The sequence below is a fragment of the Coregonus clupeaformis genome, chromosome 35 (assembly GCF_020615455.1).
Source record: "Coregonus clupeaformis isolate EN_2021a chromosome 35, ASM2061545v1, whole genome shotgun sequence".
Lineage (NCBI taxonomy): Eukaryota > Metazoa > Chordata > Actinopteri > Salmoniformes > Salmonidae > Coregonus > Coregonus clupeaformis.
In genome coordinates, this window is record NC_059226.1 from 33,140,039 (window position 1) to 33,157,363 (window position 17,325).

General features: G+C 44.4%; 1 protein-coding gene across 1 annotated transcript in view; it reads left to right on the forward strand.

The window, feature by feature from the left end:
- Positions 1-7,907: 7,907 nt before the first annotated feature.
- Positions 7,908-17,325, forward strand: part of LOC121551848 (medium-chain acyl-CoA ligase ACSF2, mitochondrial-like) — a gene marked incomplete at its 5' end in the record, with an annotated part of 55,622 nt that continues 46,204 nt past the window's right edge. The window contains 2 exons of the mRNA XM_045210711.1: positions 7,908-8,141; positions 11,262-11,438. Of these exons, the coding sequence (XP_045066646.1) occupies positions 7,908-8,141; positions 11,262-11,438 (411 nt within the window). The remainder of the gene's footprint in view (positions 8,142-11,261; positions 11,439-17,325) is intronic.

Here is a 17,325-nt window from a genome sequence, read left to right on the forward strand (position 1 = left end):
TCTCCCCACTCTCCCTCCCCTCTCTCTCCCTCCCCACTCTCCAACCCCTCTCGCTCTCTCCCCTCTCTCCCTCACTCCCCTCTCTCCCTCCCCACTCTCCATCCCCTCTCTCTCTCCCTCACCTCGCTCTCTCCCTCCCTCCCCTCCCCTCCCCTCGCTCTCCCTCCCCACTCTCCATCCCCTCTCTCTCCCTCCCCTCTCTCTCCCCTCCCTCCCTCTCCCTCCCTCCTCTCCCTCCCCTCTCTCCCTCCCTCCTCTCCCTCCCCTCTCTCCCTCCTTCCTCTCCCTCCCCTCTCTCCCCTGTCTAACATACGGCCCACTGGTAGACGCTATAGTATCTCTGTCTAACATACGGCCCACTGGTAGACGCTACAGTATCTCTGTCTAACATACGGCCCACTGGTAGACGCTACAGTATCTCTGTCTAACATACGGCCCACTGGTAGACGCTACAGTATCTCTGTCTAACATACGGCCCACTGGTAGACGCTACAGTATCTCTGTCTAACGTACGGCCCACTGGTAGACGCTACAGTATCTCTGTCTAACGTACGGCCCACTGGTAGACGCTACAGTATCTCTGTCTAACGTACGGCCCACTGGTAGACGCTACAGTATCTCTGTCTAACGTACGGCCCACTGGTAGACGCTACAGTATCTCTGTCTAACGTACGGCCCACTGGTAGACGCTACAGTATCTCTGTCTAACGTACGGCCCACTGGTAGACGCTACAGTATCTCTGTCTAACAAACGGCCCACTGGTAGACGCTACATTATCTCTGTCTAACATACAGCCCACTGGTAGACGCTACAGTATCTCTGTCTAACATACGGCCCACTGGTAGACGCTACAGTATCTCTGTCTAACGTACGGCCCACTGGTAGACGCTACAGTATCTCTGTCTAACATACGGCCCACTGGTAGACGCTACAGTATCTCTGTCTAACGTACGGCCCACTGGTAGACGCAAATAAATATTTTTAAAAATGTTGGCCTAACAACGAACTCAATCAACATTTAAATGATTAAAACCAAATCATAACTATTTAGAAATTATAATGGACCTACATTTAGTCTCTTCACTCTGTCCAGCGTGCTAACAGTCATCAAAATGAAAGCTAGACAGTCAGGGAGCATAGAAATGTCAAAAACCGATGGATAGAGGACATTTTGCACCTTTTGACGGCAAGAAAATATATACCAATTTTAAGGGCGGCCCTCCGGACCTTGGTGAAGACTGAATGCGGCCAGCGGGGCAAAATGAGTTTGACACCCCGTGCTAGAGCGGCGTTGTACTGCCAATAAAATGGCCAACCTAACTTTTTAGTGCTTTAACTGTTTCACTGTAGGAGGAGATTATGGTTGGTTGTACACTGTCACCATGACAACACTGAGTATGGCTATGAATGTATTCCTGCACCTTTTTGAATATCCTCTGTGACTTCTCAGATGCCTTGATATAACTGAAGATGAAACAATGTCAAGGATATACATATATTTTGTATTTTATTCAACTTAATTCTGAAGATTTAATATTGAATGTTTACAGAATATTAAACCTTTTCTATGAAAGTAAGTTGATTTGTGTTCATGTGTCAAATTTGTTTGATGTTTTATTATCACTGTATAATAATAATCTGAATTTGAGGACAGACCGGATCGAATAGGCCTTCAATTTTAATGCAACAGCTCTGATGTCATTCACTTCCTGCTACTTTCTCTTTTCCTTCCACTCACCTTTACACTCAACTTTATCGCCACCTTGTGGAATGTGTGATGTGACATTGTTTTAATATTCTTCATGAAAAATTGCCTATAATGCCTATTTGTCAAATTTGGTGTACTATTAAAGATATTGTCCAGACTGTGCCACATATAAGACGTGCCTCCATTAGCGTGTCCAGTCAGTCACAACTCAGATTCTTATCATGTCTTATCTGAGTCTTTTTTAACCTGACCAGTTTTTCCCCCCAAACAATATTCTGGTAAACACATAATACTGAAGACTGTGTCCAGTAAAAGCCCTGATCAGTCAAATATCTGATCAATTAGTTGATAAATTATCTGATAAATTACCTAATCAATTATCTTATCAATTATCTGACCAATTACTTGATCAATTATCTGATCAATTATCGTCTTTGGCCTTTCAGTGACAGGCTCCTATGATGGATGGGGAAGTATGTTGGTAGCTTGAGGGTTGAAAGTAAATGGACTAATCCAACTTCATTTTTCACAGTTTCCTTCCCCCAACCTGGGCCAACCAGTGAAAGCCCTGACCAATCAATCATGTTGTCAATTATCTTCTTCAGTCTTTGGTGACAGTCTACCATGGAGGCCCTGTTTAGTCTTTGGTGACAGTCTACCATGGAGGCCCTGTTCAGTCTTTGGTGACAGTCTACCATGGAGGCCCTGTTCAGTCTTTGGTGACAGTCTACCATGGAGGCCCTGTTTAGTCTTTGGTGACAGTCTACCATGGAGGCCCTGTTCAGTCTGGTGACAGTCTACCATGGAGGCCCGTTCTCTTCCTTCTGTCAATGTTAGTGTATGTGAAGCACTTTGGAAGCTTGAGGGTTAAAAGTAAATGAACTTATTATTTTCGGTTTTTCACAGCTTGCTTCCTCCAACATGGCCCAACCTACATTTCCAAACACCCCACAATACAAGCCAGAAAAAATGAGAAAAATATCATATAAAAAAAATAGATATTTTAAATCGCAAAATGAACATTTTGTGTGCTGACCACCCTCTTTTTTCACCAAACAACCCACCCTGACATACCAAGCTAAAACCGTTGCCTTTACAGTGGGGAAAAAAAGTATTTAGTCAGCCACCAATTGTGCAAGTTCTCCCACTTAAAAAGATGAGAGAGGCCTGTCATTTTCAACATAGGTACATGTCAACTATGACAGACAAATTGAGAAAAAAAATCCAGAAAATCACATTGTAGGATTTTTTATGAATTTATTTGCAAATTATGGTGGAAAATTATTTGGTCACCTACAAACAAGCAAGATTTCTGGCTCTCACAGACCTGTAACTTCTTCTTTAAGAGGCTCCTCTGTCCTCCACTCGTTACCTGTATTAATGGCACCTGTTTGAACTTGTTATCAGTATAAAAGACACCTGTCCACAACCTCAAACAGTCACACTCCAAACTCCACTATGGCCAAGACCAAAGAGATGTCAAAGGACACCAGAAACAAAATTGTAGACCTGCACCAGGCTGGGAAGACTGAATCTGCAATAGGTAAGCAGCTTGGTTTGAAGAAATCAACTGTGGGAGCAATTATTAGGAAATGGAAGACATACAAGACCACTGATAATCTCCCTCGATCTGGCAAGATCTCACCCCGTGGGGTCAAAATGATCACAAGAACGGTGAGCAAAAATCCCAGAACCACGCGGTGGGACCAAAGTAACAAAGCCTACCATCAGTAACACACTACGCCGCCAGGGACTCAAATCCTGCAGTGCCAGACGTGTCCCCCTGCTTAAGCCAGTACATGTCCAGGCCCGTCTGAAGTTTGCTAGAGTGCATTTGGATGATCCAGAAGAGGATTGGGAGAATGTCATATGGTCAGATGAAACCAAAATAGAACTTTTTGGTAAAAACTCAACTCGTCGTGTTTGGAGGACAAAGAATGCTGAGTTGCATCCAAAGAACACCATACCTACTGTGAAGCATGGGGGTGGAAACATCATGCTTTGGGGCTGTTTTTCTGCAAAGGGACCAGGACGACTGATCCGTGTAAAGGAAAGAATGAATGGGGCCATGTATCGTGAGATTTTGAGTGAAAACCTCCTTCCATCAGCAAGGGCATTGAAGATGAAACGTGGCTGGGTCTTTCAGCATGACAATGATCCCAAACACACCGCCCGGGCAACGAAGGAGTGGCTTCGTAAGAAGCATTTCAAGGTCCTGGAGTAGCCTAGCCAGTCTCCAGATCTCAACCCCATAGAAAATCTTTGGAGGGAGTTGAAAGTCCGTGTTGCCCAGCGATAGCCCCAAAACATCATTGCTCTAGAGGAGATCTGCATGGAGGAATGGGCCAAAATACCAGCAACAGTGTGTGAAAACCTTGTGAAGACTTACACAAAACGTTTGACCTGTGTCATTGCCAACAAAGGGTATATAACAAAGTATTGAGAAACTTTTGTTATTGACCAAATACTTATTTTCCACCATAATTTGCAAATAAATTCATAAAAAATCCTACAATGTGATTTTCTGGATTTTTTTTCCTCAATTTGTCTGTCATAGTTGACGTGTACCTATGATGAAAATTACAGGCCTCTCTCATCTTTTTAAGTGGGAGAACTTGCACAATTGGTGGCTGACTAAATACTTTTTTCCCCCCACTGTACATGACTGTGCGCTATATAGCCTACGACCCATGTCATTACCTGTGACCTGTAAATACCCAATCAGACCAGTTTAGATAAGAGTTTTCACTACACACGTTGTGATTCTCTCTCCTGAAGCCTTTGGTCAAAGGTCCCTCCAGTCGCCTCCTCTCTCCTGCTCTGTCCTTCTGGGACCTCAGACCAGGGCTCCTCACCTCCTCGGACAGCTCAGTGTGTTCTCTAGAAGGGCTTTGTTACAACCTCTACAGGTGGTCTCCTCTCTACAGAAGACATGGACACCTGGGAACCCAACCAGGCTCTGGTGTGGTAGGTAGGTTTACTCTCCCTTGTCATTGTCATACACACTACTCTCTTATCACAGCCTAGCTAATTTGGTGTTGGGTGCAAAGATTATCCACTGACAGTTAGACTAGTTGGATTATTTCTCTGGTGCTTGTAGTTTCTTCTCTTTATTAACCACATGTTTCATCTTTTTTCTTTACCAACTGTAGAGTACAAGCTTAATGACCTGTATGTAACTGGACCTATTTAGACTGAGGGTATGTCAATGCTTCCTTGTGAGATTTCCTTTTCAGAAACATGTTTTTAAATAATAAAATACGTTTTTACTTGGATTGTCCAGCACAGCTTCTGCTTTGTCTTGGCTGTAAGGAACGGGGTTCAGCGTGGTTGTCTTGGCACTGAACATGTTTTTTTCACATATCCATTAAGTCCAGTTTCCCCTCTGAAAGACTTCACATGTCCTGTGACCTGATGGGAATAATATTGAGTGAGTGAGGTGGGGCATATTTCTTCTAACAGTGGTCTGCTGTTCATGTAGTCTCCCAACAGAACAGCCGAGAGAGGTCGAAAAACCACAGCCCACAGAACTGCACAGGAGGTCGGGTTAGGATCAGGGATGCAGGGGGTTCCACAGGAGGTCGGGTTAGGATCAGGGATGCAGGGGGTTCCACAGGAGGTCGGGTTAGGATCAGGGATGCAGGGGGTTCCACAGGAGGTCGGGTTAGGATCAGGGATGCAGGGGGTTCCACAGGAGGTCGGGTTAGGATCAGGGATGCAGGGGGTTCCACAGGAGGTCGGGTTAGGATCAGGGATGCAGGGGGTTCCTTTCTGTCGTTTGACTAACTCCAGTATTATATTGACATGTCATGGATACTGTTCACCAACCCATCCCTGTCGGTTTCCCCTGTGTGTCTCCCTCTGTATACACTGCCTTGCTAAAGTATTCACACCCCTTGGATTTCTTCACACTTTATTGTGTTACAAAGTGGGATTAAAATTGATTTAATTGTAATCTTTTGTCAACAATATACAGTGGGGAAAAAAAGTATTTAGTCAGCCACCAATTGTGCAAGTTCTCCCACTTAAAAATATGAGAGAGGCCTGTAATTTTCATCATAGGTACACGTCAACTATGACAGACAAATTGAGAAAAAAAAATCCAGAAAATCACATTGTAGGATTTTTAATGAATTTATTTGCAAATTATGGTGGAAAATAAGTATTTGGTCACCTACAAACAAGCAAGATTTCTGGCTCTCACAGACCTGTATCTTCTTCTTTAAGAGGCTCCTCTGTCCTCCACTCGTTACCTGTATTAATGGCACCTGTTTGAACTTGTTATCAGTATAAAAGACACCTGTCCACAACCTCAATCAGTCACACTCCAAACTCCACTATGGCCAAGACCAAAGAGCTGTCAAAGGACACCAGAAACAAAATTGTAGACCTGCACCAGGCTGGGAAGACTGAATCTGCAATAGGTAAGCAGCTTGGTTTGAAGAAATCAACTGTGGGAGCAATTATTAGGAAATGGAAGACATACAAGACCACTGATAATCTCCCTCGATCTGGGGCTCCACGCAAGATCTCACCCCGTGGGGTCAAAATGATCACAAGAACGGTGAGCAAAAATCCCAGAACCACACGGGGGACCTAGTGAATGACCTGCAGAGAGCTGGGACCAAAGTAACAAAGCCTACCATCAGTAACACACTACGCCGCCAGGGACTCAAATCCTGCAGTGCTAGACGTGTCCCCCTGCTTAAGCCAGTACATGACCAGGCCCGTCTGAAGTTTGCTAGAGTGCATCCAGAAGAGGATTGGAAGAATGTCATATGGTCAGATGAAACCAAAATAGAACTTTTTTGGTAAAAACTCAACTCGTTGTGTTTGGAGGACAAAGAATGCTGAGTTGCATCCAAAGAACACCATACCTACTGTGAAGCATGGGGGTGAAAACATCATGCTTTGGGGCTGTTTTTCTGCAAAGGGACCAGGACGACTGATCCGTGTAAAGGAAAGAATGAATGGGGCCATGTATCGTGAGATTTTGAGTGAAAACCTCCTTCCATCAGCAAGGGCATTGAAGATGAAACGTGGCTGGGTCTTTCAGCATGACAATGATCCCAAACACACCGCCCGGGCAACGAAGGAGTGGCTTCGTAAGAAGCATTTCAAGGTCCTGGAGTGGCCTAGCCAGTCTCCAGATCTCAACCCCATAGAAAATCTTTGGAGGGAGTTGAAAGTCCGTGTTGCCCAGCGACAGCCCCAAAACATCACTGCTCTAAAGGAGATCTGCATGGAGGAATGGGCCAAAATACCAGCAACCGTGTGTGAAAACCTTGTGAAGACTTACAGAAAATGTTTGACCTGTGTCATTGCCAACAAATGGTATATAACAAAGTATTGAGAAACTTTTGTTATTGACCAAATACTTATTTTCCACCATAATTTGCAAATAAATTCATTAAAAATCCTACAATGTGATTTTCTGGATTTTTTTTCTCATTTTGTCTGTCATAGTTGACGTGTACCTATGATGAAAATTACAGGCCTCTCTCATCTTTTTTAAGTGGGAGAACTTGCACAATTGGTGGCTGACTAAATACTTTTTTCCCCACTGTACTCAGAATACTCTGTAATGTCATAGTGGAACATTTTATTTTTATTTTTTTAAAGATGACAAAAAATTAGATGACTAAAATATAGTAATTGCATAAGTGTTCAGCCCCTTTGTTCAGGCAAGCCTAAATTAGTTCAGGAGTAAACTTTCGTAAACAAATAACATAAGTTACATGAACTCACTCTGTGTGAAATAATAGGTGTTGACATGATTTTTAAATGACTAACCCTTCCTCTGTCCTCCATACATACAACATATGTAAGGTCCCTCAGCCAAGTATTGAATTTCAAGCACAGATTCAACTACAAAGACCAGGGAGCTTTTCGAAAGCCTCATAAAGAAGGGCAGTGATTGGTAGATGGGTAACAATAACAAATCAGACTTTGAATATCTCTTTTAGAATGGTTAAGTTAATAATTATGCTGTGGATTATGTATTAAACCACCCAGACACATCAAAGCTACTGAACTGAGCTACAGGACAGGAATGAAATCCTTTCCACATTCATAACACATTTATAACCCAGGCATATCACATTTATAAGCAGTACACGTATGTGAGCTGTAGCTACGTCCACGGGACCTCCTCAGTGACCCTGCTGGGCCTTTATAACGTCTTCATCATAATGTCTTATAAAGGCTTATAATAAGTCATATCTCTCCCTCAGCAGGTCGCTCCATGTGGACAGTCCCCCCCTGGTCCCGGGGCAGAGCTGCAGCTACGTCCATGGGGCGTCCTCAGTGTCCCTGCTGGGCCAGACGGTTGGTCAGAGTCTGCAGGCGGCAGCTGACCGCTGGCCCCACAGAGAGGCCCTGGTGTTCCTGCAGGATGGGGTCCACAAAACCTTCGCCCAGTTTCAGGAGGATGTGAGTCTCCAGCGAACAGCTAGTCTCTTTCCACAGTGTGGGTGACACTAGGGAACACCCATCCTATATATTCACATCTAATCTGTTACATCACATTTGGATGCCATGAGTCCATTCCCTCCTTACACCCTTCTCACCCAAGGAACATACATGTATGATCTGTCAGTGCATTTCTAATGGTCTTTTTAACTACACTGCTCAAAAAAATTAAGGGAACACTAAAATAACACATCCTAGATCTGAATGAATGAAATAATCTTATTAAATACTTTTTTCTTTACATAGTTGAATGTGCTGACAACAAAATCACACAAAAATGATCAATGGAAATCAAATTTATCAACCCATGGAGGTCTGGATTTGGAGTCACCCTCAAAATTAAAGTGGAAAACCTTACTACAGGCTGATCCAACTTTGATGTAATGTCCTTAAAACAAGTCAAAATTAGGCTCAGTAGTGTATGTGGCCTCCACGTGCCTGTATGTCCTCCCTACAATTCCTGGGCATGCTCCTAATGAGGTGGCGGATGGTCTCCTGAGGGATCTCCTCCCAGACCTGGACTAAAGCATCCGCCAACTCCTGGACAGTCTGTGGTGCAACGTGGCGTTGGTGGATGGAGCGAGACATGATGTCCCAGATGTGCTCAATTGGATTCAGGTCTGGGGAACGGGCGGGCCAGTCCATAGCATCAATGCCTTCCTCTTGCAGGAACTGCTGACACACTCCAGCCACATGAGGTCTAGCATTGTCTTGCATTAGGAGGAACCCAGGGCCAACCACACCAGCATATGGTCTGAGGATCTCATCTCGGTACCTAATGGCAGTCAGGCTACCTCTGGCGAGCACATGGAGGGCTGTGCAGCCCCCCAAAGAAATGCCACCCCACACCATGACTGACCCACCACCAAACCGGTCATGCTGGAGGATGTTGCAGGCAGCAGAACGTTCTCCACGGCGTCTCCAGACTCTGTCACGTCTGTCACGTGCTCAGTGTGAACCTGCTTTCATCTGTGAAGAGCACAGGGCGCCAGTGGCGAATTTGCCAATCTTGGTGTTCTCTGGCAAATGCCAACGTCCTGCACGGTGTTGGGCTGTAAGCACAACCCCCACCTGTGGACGTCGGGCCCTCATACCACCCTCATGGAGTCTGTTTCTGACCGTTTGAGCAGACACATGCACATTTGTGGCCTGCTGGAGGTCATTTTGCAGGGCTCTGGCAGTGCTCCTCCTGCTCCTCCTTGCACAAAGGCAGAGGTAGCAGTCCTGCTGCTGGGTTGTTGCCCTCCTACGGCCTCCTCCACATCTCCTGATGTACTGGCCTGTCTCCTGGTAGCGCCTCCATGCTCTGGACACTACGCTGACAGACACAGCAAACCTTCTTGCCACAGCTCGCATTGATGTGCCATCCTGGATGAGCTGCACTACCTGAGCCACTTGTGTGGGTTGTAGACTCTGTCTCATGCTACCACTAGAGCGAAAGCACCGCCAGCATTCAAAAGTGACAAAAACATCAGCCAGGAAGCATAGGAACTGAGAAGTGGTCTGTGGTCACCACCTGCAAAACCAGTCCTTTATTGGGAGTGTCTTGCTAATTGCCTATAATTTCCACCTGTTGTCTATTCCATTTGCACAACAGCATGTGAAATGTATTGTCAATCAGTGTTGCTTCCTAAGTGGACAGTTTGATTTCACAGAAGTGTGATTGACTTGGAGTTACATTGTGTTGTTTAAGTGTTCCCTTAATTTTTTTGAGCAGTGTACATAGTGAAGTGTGGGACTGTAGAGGTTTAGGAGGGGTAACATAACAGGACTGTAGAGGTTTAGGAGGGGTAACATAACAGGACTGTAGAGGTTTAGGAGGGGTAACATAACAGGACTGTAGAGGTTTAGGAGGGGTAACATAACAGGACTGTAGAGGTTTAGGAGGGGTAACATAACAGGACTGTAGAGGTTTAGGAGGGGTAACATAACAGGACTGTAGAGGTTTAGGAGGGGTAACATAACAGGACTGTAGAGGTTTAGGAGGGGTAACATAACAGGACTGTAGAGGTTTAGGAGGGGTAACATAACAGGACTGTAGAGGTTTAGCAGGGATAACATAACAACAGGCATTATGTTTTGTGTCTCGCTGGACTTTGAAACCTACAGTAATTCCAGTCAAAGTGTTGTCGTTGTCACGATTGTTTAAAGATTGGTCGAACCAAGGCGCAGCGTGATAAGCGTACATGTTTATTATAACTGTGCAAACACGACAAAACAACAAACAAACGATACGTGAAGTCTTAAGGTACACACAACAAACCTATACGGAACAAGATCCCACAACTAACAGGTGCCAAAAGGCTGCCTAAGTATGGTCCCCAATCAGAGACAACGAGCGACAGCTGCCTCTGATTGGGAACCACCCCGGCCAACATAGAAATAGACATACCAGATACTACACCATAGAAACAACACAACACGGAATATACACACCCTGACTCAACAAATAAACGTCCGTTGAGTCAGGGCGTGACAGTACCCCCCCCCCAAAGGTGCGGACTCTGACCGCGCCACATAAACATAACAGGGTAGGGGCCGGGTGGGCATTCCGCCTCGGAGGCGGATCCGGCTCCGGGCGTGACCACCACTTTCTCTCCACCTCCCTGTTGCGCCCCTGGTTTGGTCTGGACCTCGGCGCGCTGCTTCCCCTCTCCCCCCTCCCACGAATTACCAAGCCCTGTCTGGACCCTGGTGTGGGAGACCCCGAACCTGGAGAGGGGCTGACGTCTGGGTCTGGACTGGAACCGCTGACTGGAGCTGGACCCGACGACGGTGGATCGAACTACACAGGCTCCGGACTGGAGCCGCTGACCGGAGCTGGACTAGGCACCGGTGGAGCGGATTGCTCTGGCTCCGGAGTGGAGCAGCTAACCGGAGCTGGATCAGGCACCGGTGGATGTTACCACTGGTGGATGTCTATGTACCTGTAACTGTAAATGGAACCAACCTCATTGCCTGTGTATGGTGATGATGACAGACAGCAGACAGACAGGGACAGTAGAGGCCCTAATGAAGGTTGTTCCTGTAATGTTACTGTAATGTAACTGTCATTGTGTTCCTGTAATGTTAGCCTAATGTGTTCCTCCTGCCAGGCTACCAGACCTGTGTATGGTGATAGTGTCAGACAGCAGACAGACAGGGACTGTACATGTAGAGGACGTGATGCAGGCTGGAAGCAGACAGCACCACCAGGAGCTGCAGGACCTGCAGACCAAACTGTCCTTCGACGATCCCATCAACATACAGTTCACGTCCGTAGGTATCCTGTTGAAAAGTAGAAGAATACTTTGGGCCTTGTTTCCTGGACACAGATTAAGACTAGTCTTGGACTAGGAAGCACTTTCCATAGTGATCTCCATTGAACATGATTGTTAGTCTAGGACTAGGCTTACTCTGTGTCTGGGAAACCAGCCCTTACACACCTCCACACACCCTGAGGGAATGGAAGAACAGGATAAGCTGCAGTGCAGCGCCCCTGGAGCAGTAATACTGTACTACACAGTGCACACATCATATCAATACATGACTATCAACACAATATGTCATTACCCTAACCTACACACAAAAACCATCAACAGGTAATCATTGTTTATGTCTGAGTATTAGACTGTCTGATGTCTACTGGTCTGTAGGGAACAACAGTATTAGTCTGTCTGATATCTACTGGTCTGTAGGGAACAACAGTATTAGTCTGTCTGATATCTACTGGTCTGTAGGGAACAACAGTATTAGTCTGTCTGATGTCTACTGGTCTGTAGGGAACAACAGTATTAGTCTGTCTGATATCTACTGGTCTGTAGGGAACAACAGTATTAGTCTGTCTGATGTCTACTGGTCTGTAGGGAACAACAGTATTAGTCTGTCTGATATCTACTGGTCTGTAGGGAACAATAGTATTAGTCTGTGTCTCTGATGTCTACTGGTCTGTAGGGAACAACAGTATTAGTCTGTCTGATGTCTACTGGTCTGTAGGGAACAACAGTATTAGTCTGTGTCTCTGATGTCTACTGGTCTGTAGGGAACAACAGTATTAGTCTGTCTCTCTGATATCTACTGGTCTGTAGGGAACAACAGTATTAGTCTGTCTCTGATATCTACTGGTCTGTAGGGAACAACAGTATTAGTCTGTCTCTTGATGTCTACTGGTCTGTAGGGAACAACAGTATTAGTCTGTCTGATGTCTACTGGTCTGTAGGGAACAACAGTATTAGTCTGTCTGATGTCTACTGGTCTGTAGGGGAACAACAGTATTAGTCTGTCTGATGTCTACTGGTCTGTAGGAACAACAGTATTAGTCTGTCTGATGTCTACTGGTCTGTAGGGAACAACAGTATTAGTCTGTCTGATGTCTACTGGTCTGTAGGGAACAACAGTATTAGTCTGTCTGATGTCTACTGGTCTGTAGGGAACAACAATATTAGCCTGTATGATATCTACTGGTCTGTAGGGAACAACAGTATTAGTCTGTCTGATATCTACTGGTCTGTAGGGAACAACAGTATTAGTCTGTCTGATATCTACTGGTCTGTAGGGAACAACAGTATTAGTCTGTCTGATATCTACTGGTCTGTAGGGAACAACAGTATTAGTCTCTCTGATGTCTACTGGTCTGTAGGGAACAACAGTATTAGTCTCTCTGATGTCTACTGGTCTGTAGGGACCAACAGTATTAGTCTCTCTGATGTCTACTGGTCTGTAGGGAACAACAGTATTAGTCTGTCTGATGTCTACTGGTCTGTAGGGAACAACAGTATTAGTCTGTCTGATGTCTTCTGGTCTGTAGGGAACAACAGTATTAGTCTCTCTGATGTCTACTGGTCTGTAGGGAACAACAGTATTAGTCTGTCTGATGTCTACTGGTCTGTAGGGGAACAACATTATTAGTCAGTCTCTCTGATGTCTACTGGTCTGTAGGGAACAACAGTATTAGTCTGTCTGATGTCTACTGGTCTGTAGGGAACAACAGTATTAGTCTGTCTGATGTCTACTGGTCTGTAGGGAACAACAGTATTAGTCTGTCTGATATCTACTGGTCTGTAGGGAACAACAGTATTAGTCTGTCTGATGTCTACTGGTCTGTAGGGAACAACAGTATTAGTCTGTGTCTCTGATGTCTACTGGTCTGTAGGGAACAACAGTATTAGTCTGTGTCTCTGATGTCTACTGGTCTGTAGGGAACAACAGTATTAGTCTGTCTGATGTCTACTGGTCTGTAGGGAACAACAGTATTAGTCTGTCTGATGTCTACTGGTCTGTAGGGAACAACAGTATTAGTATGTCTGATATCTACTGGTATGTAGGGAACAACAGTATTAGTCTGTCTCTCTGATATCTACTGGTCTGTAGGGAACAACAGTATTAGTCTCTCTGATGTCTACTGGTCTGTAGGGAACAACAGTATTAGTCTGTCTGATATCTACTGGTCTGTAGGGAACAACAGTATTAGTCAGGCTGATGTCTACTGGTCTGTAGGGAACAACAGTATTAGTCTGTGTCTCTGATGTCTACTGGTCTGTAGGGAACAACAGTATTAGTCTGTCTGATATCTACTGGTCTGTAGGGAACAACAGTATTAGTCTCTCTGATATCTACTGGTCTGTAGGGAACAACAGTATTAGTCTGTCTGATGTCTACTGGTCTGTAGGGAACAACAGTATTAGTCTGTCTGATGTCTACTGGTCTGTAGGGAACAACAGTATTAGTCTCTCTGATGTCTACTGGTCTGTAGGGAACAACAGTATTAGTCTGTCTGATGTCTACTGGTCTGTAGGGAACAACAGTATTAGTCTGTCTGATGTCTACTGGTCTGTAGGGGAACAACAGTATTAGTCTGTCTGATATATACTGGTCTGTAGGGAACAACAGTATTAGTCTGTCTGATGTCTACTGGTCTGTAGGGAACAACAGTATTAGTCTGTCTGATGTCTACTGGTCTGTAGGGAACAACAGTATTAGTATGTCTGATATCTACTGGTCTGTAGGGAACAACAGTATTAGTCTGTCTCTCTGATATCTACTGGTCTGTAGGGAACAACAGTATTAGTATGTCTGATATCTACTGGTCTGTAGGGAACAACAGTATTAGTCTGTCTCTCTGATATCTACTGGTATGTAGGGAACAACAGTATTAGTATGTCTGATATCTACTGGTCTGTAGGGAACAACAGTATTAGTCTCTCTGATGTCTATTGGTCTGTAGGGAACAACAGTATTAGTCTCTCTGATGTCTACTGGTCTGTAGGGAACAACAGTATTAGTCTGTCTGATGTCTACTGGCCTGTAGGGAACAACAGTATTAGTATGTCTGATGTCTACTGGTCTGTAGGGAACAACAGTATTAGTCTGTCTGATATCTACTGGTCTGTAGGGAACAACAGTATTAGTCTGTCTGATGTCTACTGGTCTGTAGGGAACAACAGTATTAGTCTGTCTCTCTGATGTCTACTGGTCTGTAGGGAACAACAGTATTAGTCTGTCTGATATCTACTGGTCTGTAGGGAACAACAGTATTAGTCTGTCTGATATCTACTGGTCTGTAGGGAACAACAGTATTAGTCTGTCTCTCTGATGTCTACTGGTCTGTAGGGAACAACAGTATTAGTCAGTCTGATATCTACTGGTCTGTAGTAAACAACAGTATTAGTCTGTGTCTCTGATGTCTACTGGTCTGTAGGGAACAACAGTATTAGTCTATCTGATGTCTACTGGTCTGTAGGGAACAACATTATTAGTCAGTCTCTCTGATGTCTACTGGTCTGTAGGGAACAACATTATTAGTCAGTCTCTCTGATGTCTACTGGTCTGTAGGGAACAACAGTATTAGTCTGTCTGATGTCTACTGGTCTGTAGGGAACAACAGTATTAGTCTCTCTGATGTCTACTGGTCTGTAGGGAACAACAGTATTAGTCTGTCTGATATCTACTGGTCTGTAGGGAACAACAGTATTAGTCAGGCTGATGTCTACTGGTCTGTAGGGAACAACAGTATTAGTCTGTCTGATATCTACTGGTCTGTAGGGAACAACAGTATTAGTCAGGCTGATGTCTACTGGTCTGTAGGGAACAACAGTAGTAGTCTGTCTCTCTGATGTGTACTGGTCTGTAGGGAACAACAGTATTAGTCTGTCTGATATCTACTGGTCTGTAGGGAACAACAGTATTAGTCTGTCTGATGTCTACTGGTCTGTAGGGAACAACAGTATTAGTCTGTGTCTCTGATGTCTACTGGTCTGTAGGGAACAACAGTATTAGTATATCTGATGTCTACTGGTCTGTAGGGAACAACAGTATTAGTCTGTTACTCTGATATCTACTGGTCTGTAGGGAACAACAGTATTAGTCAGTCTCTCTGATGTCTACTGGTCTGTAGGGAACAACAGTATTAGTCTGTCTGATGTCTACTGGTCTGTAGGGAACAACATTATTAGTCTCTCTGATGTCTACTGGTCTGTAGGGAACAACAGTATTAGTCTGTCTGATATCTACTGGTCTGTAGGGAACAACAGTATTAGTCAGGCTGATGTCTACTGGTCTGTAGGGAACAACAGTATTAGTCTGTGTCTCTGATGTCTACTGGTCTGTAGGGAACAACAGTATTAGTCTGTGTCTCTGATGTCTACTGGTCTGTAGGGAACAACAGTATTAGTATATCTGATGTCTACTGGTCTGTAGGGAACAACAGTATTAGTCTGTCTGATGTCTACTGGTCTGTAGGGAACAACAGTATTAGTCTCTCTGATGTCTACTGGTCTGTAGGGAACAACAGTATTAGTCTGTCTGATATCTACTGGTCTGTAGGGAACAACAGTATTAGTCAGGCTGATGTCTACTGGTCTGTAGGGAACAACAGTATTAGTCTGTGTCTCTGATGTCTACTGGTCTGTAGGGAACAACAGTATTAGTCTGTGTCTCTGATGTCTACTGGTCTGTAGGGAACAACAGTATTAGTATATCTGATGTCTACTGGTCTGTAGGGAACAACAGTATTAGTCTGTGTCTCTGATATCTACTGGTCTGTAGGGAACAACAGTATTAGTCTGTCTGATGTCTACTGGTCTGTAGGGAACAACAGTATTAGTCTGTCTGATGTCTACTGGTCTGTAGGGAACAACAGTATTAGTCTGTCTGATATCTACTGGTCTGTAGGGAACAACAGTATTAGTCTGTCTGATGTCTACTGGTCTGTAGGGAACAACAGTATTAGTCTGTCTGATATCTACTGGTCTGTAGGGAACAACAGTATTAGTCTGTGTCTCTGATGTCTACTGGTCTGTAGGGAACAACAGTATTAGTCTGTCTGATGTCTACTGGTCTGCAGGGAACAACAGTATTAGTATGTCTGATATCTACTGGTCTGTAGGGAACAACAGTATTAGTCTGTCTCTCTGATATCTACTGGTCTGTAGGGAACAACAGTATTAGTATGTCTGATATCTACTGGTCTGTAAGGAACAACAGTATTAGTCTGTCTCTCTGATATCTACTGGTCTGTAGGGAACAACAGTATTAGTATGTCTGATATCTACTGGTCTGTAGGGAACAACAATATTAGTCTGTCTCTCTGATATCTACTGGTCTGTAGGGAACAACAGTATTAGTCTGTCTGATATCTACTGGTCTGTAGGGAACAACAGTATTAGTCTGTCTGATGTCTACTGGTCTGTAGCGAACAACAGTATTAGTCTGTCTGATGTCTACTGGTCTGTAGGGAACAACAGTATTAGTCTGTCTGATGTCTACTGGTCTGTAGGGAACAACAGTATTAGTCTGTCTGGTGTTTACTGGTCTGTAGGGAACAACAGTATTAGTCTGTCTCTCTGATGTCTACTGGTCTGTAGGGAACAACAATATTAGCCTGTATGATATCTACTGGTCTGTAGGGAACAACAGTATTAGTCTGTCTGATATCTACTGGTCTGTAGGGAACAACAGTATTAGTCTGTCTGATATCTACTGGTCTGTAGGGAACAACAGTATTAGTCTGTCTGATATCTACTGGTCTGTAGGGAACAACAGTATTAGTCTCTCTGATGTCTACTGGTCTGTAGGGAACAACAGTATTAGTCTCTCTGATGTCTACTGGTCTGTAGGGACCAACAGTATTAGTCTCTCTGATGTCTACTGGTCTGTAGGGAACAACAGT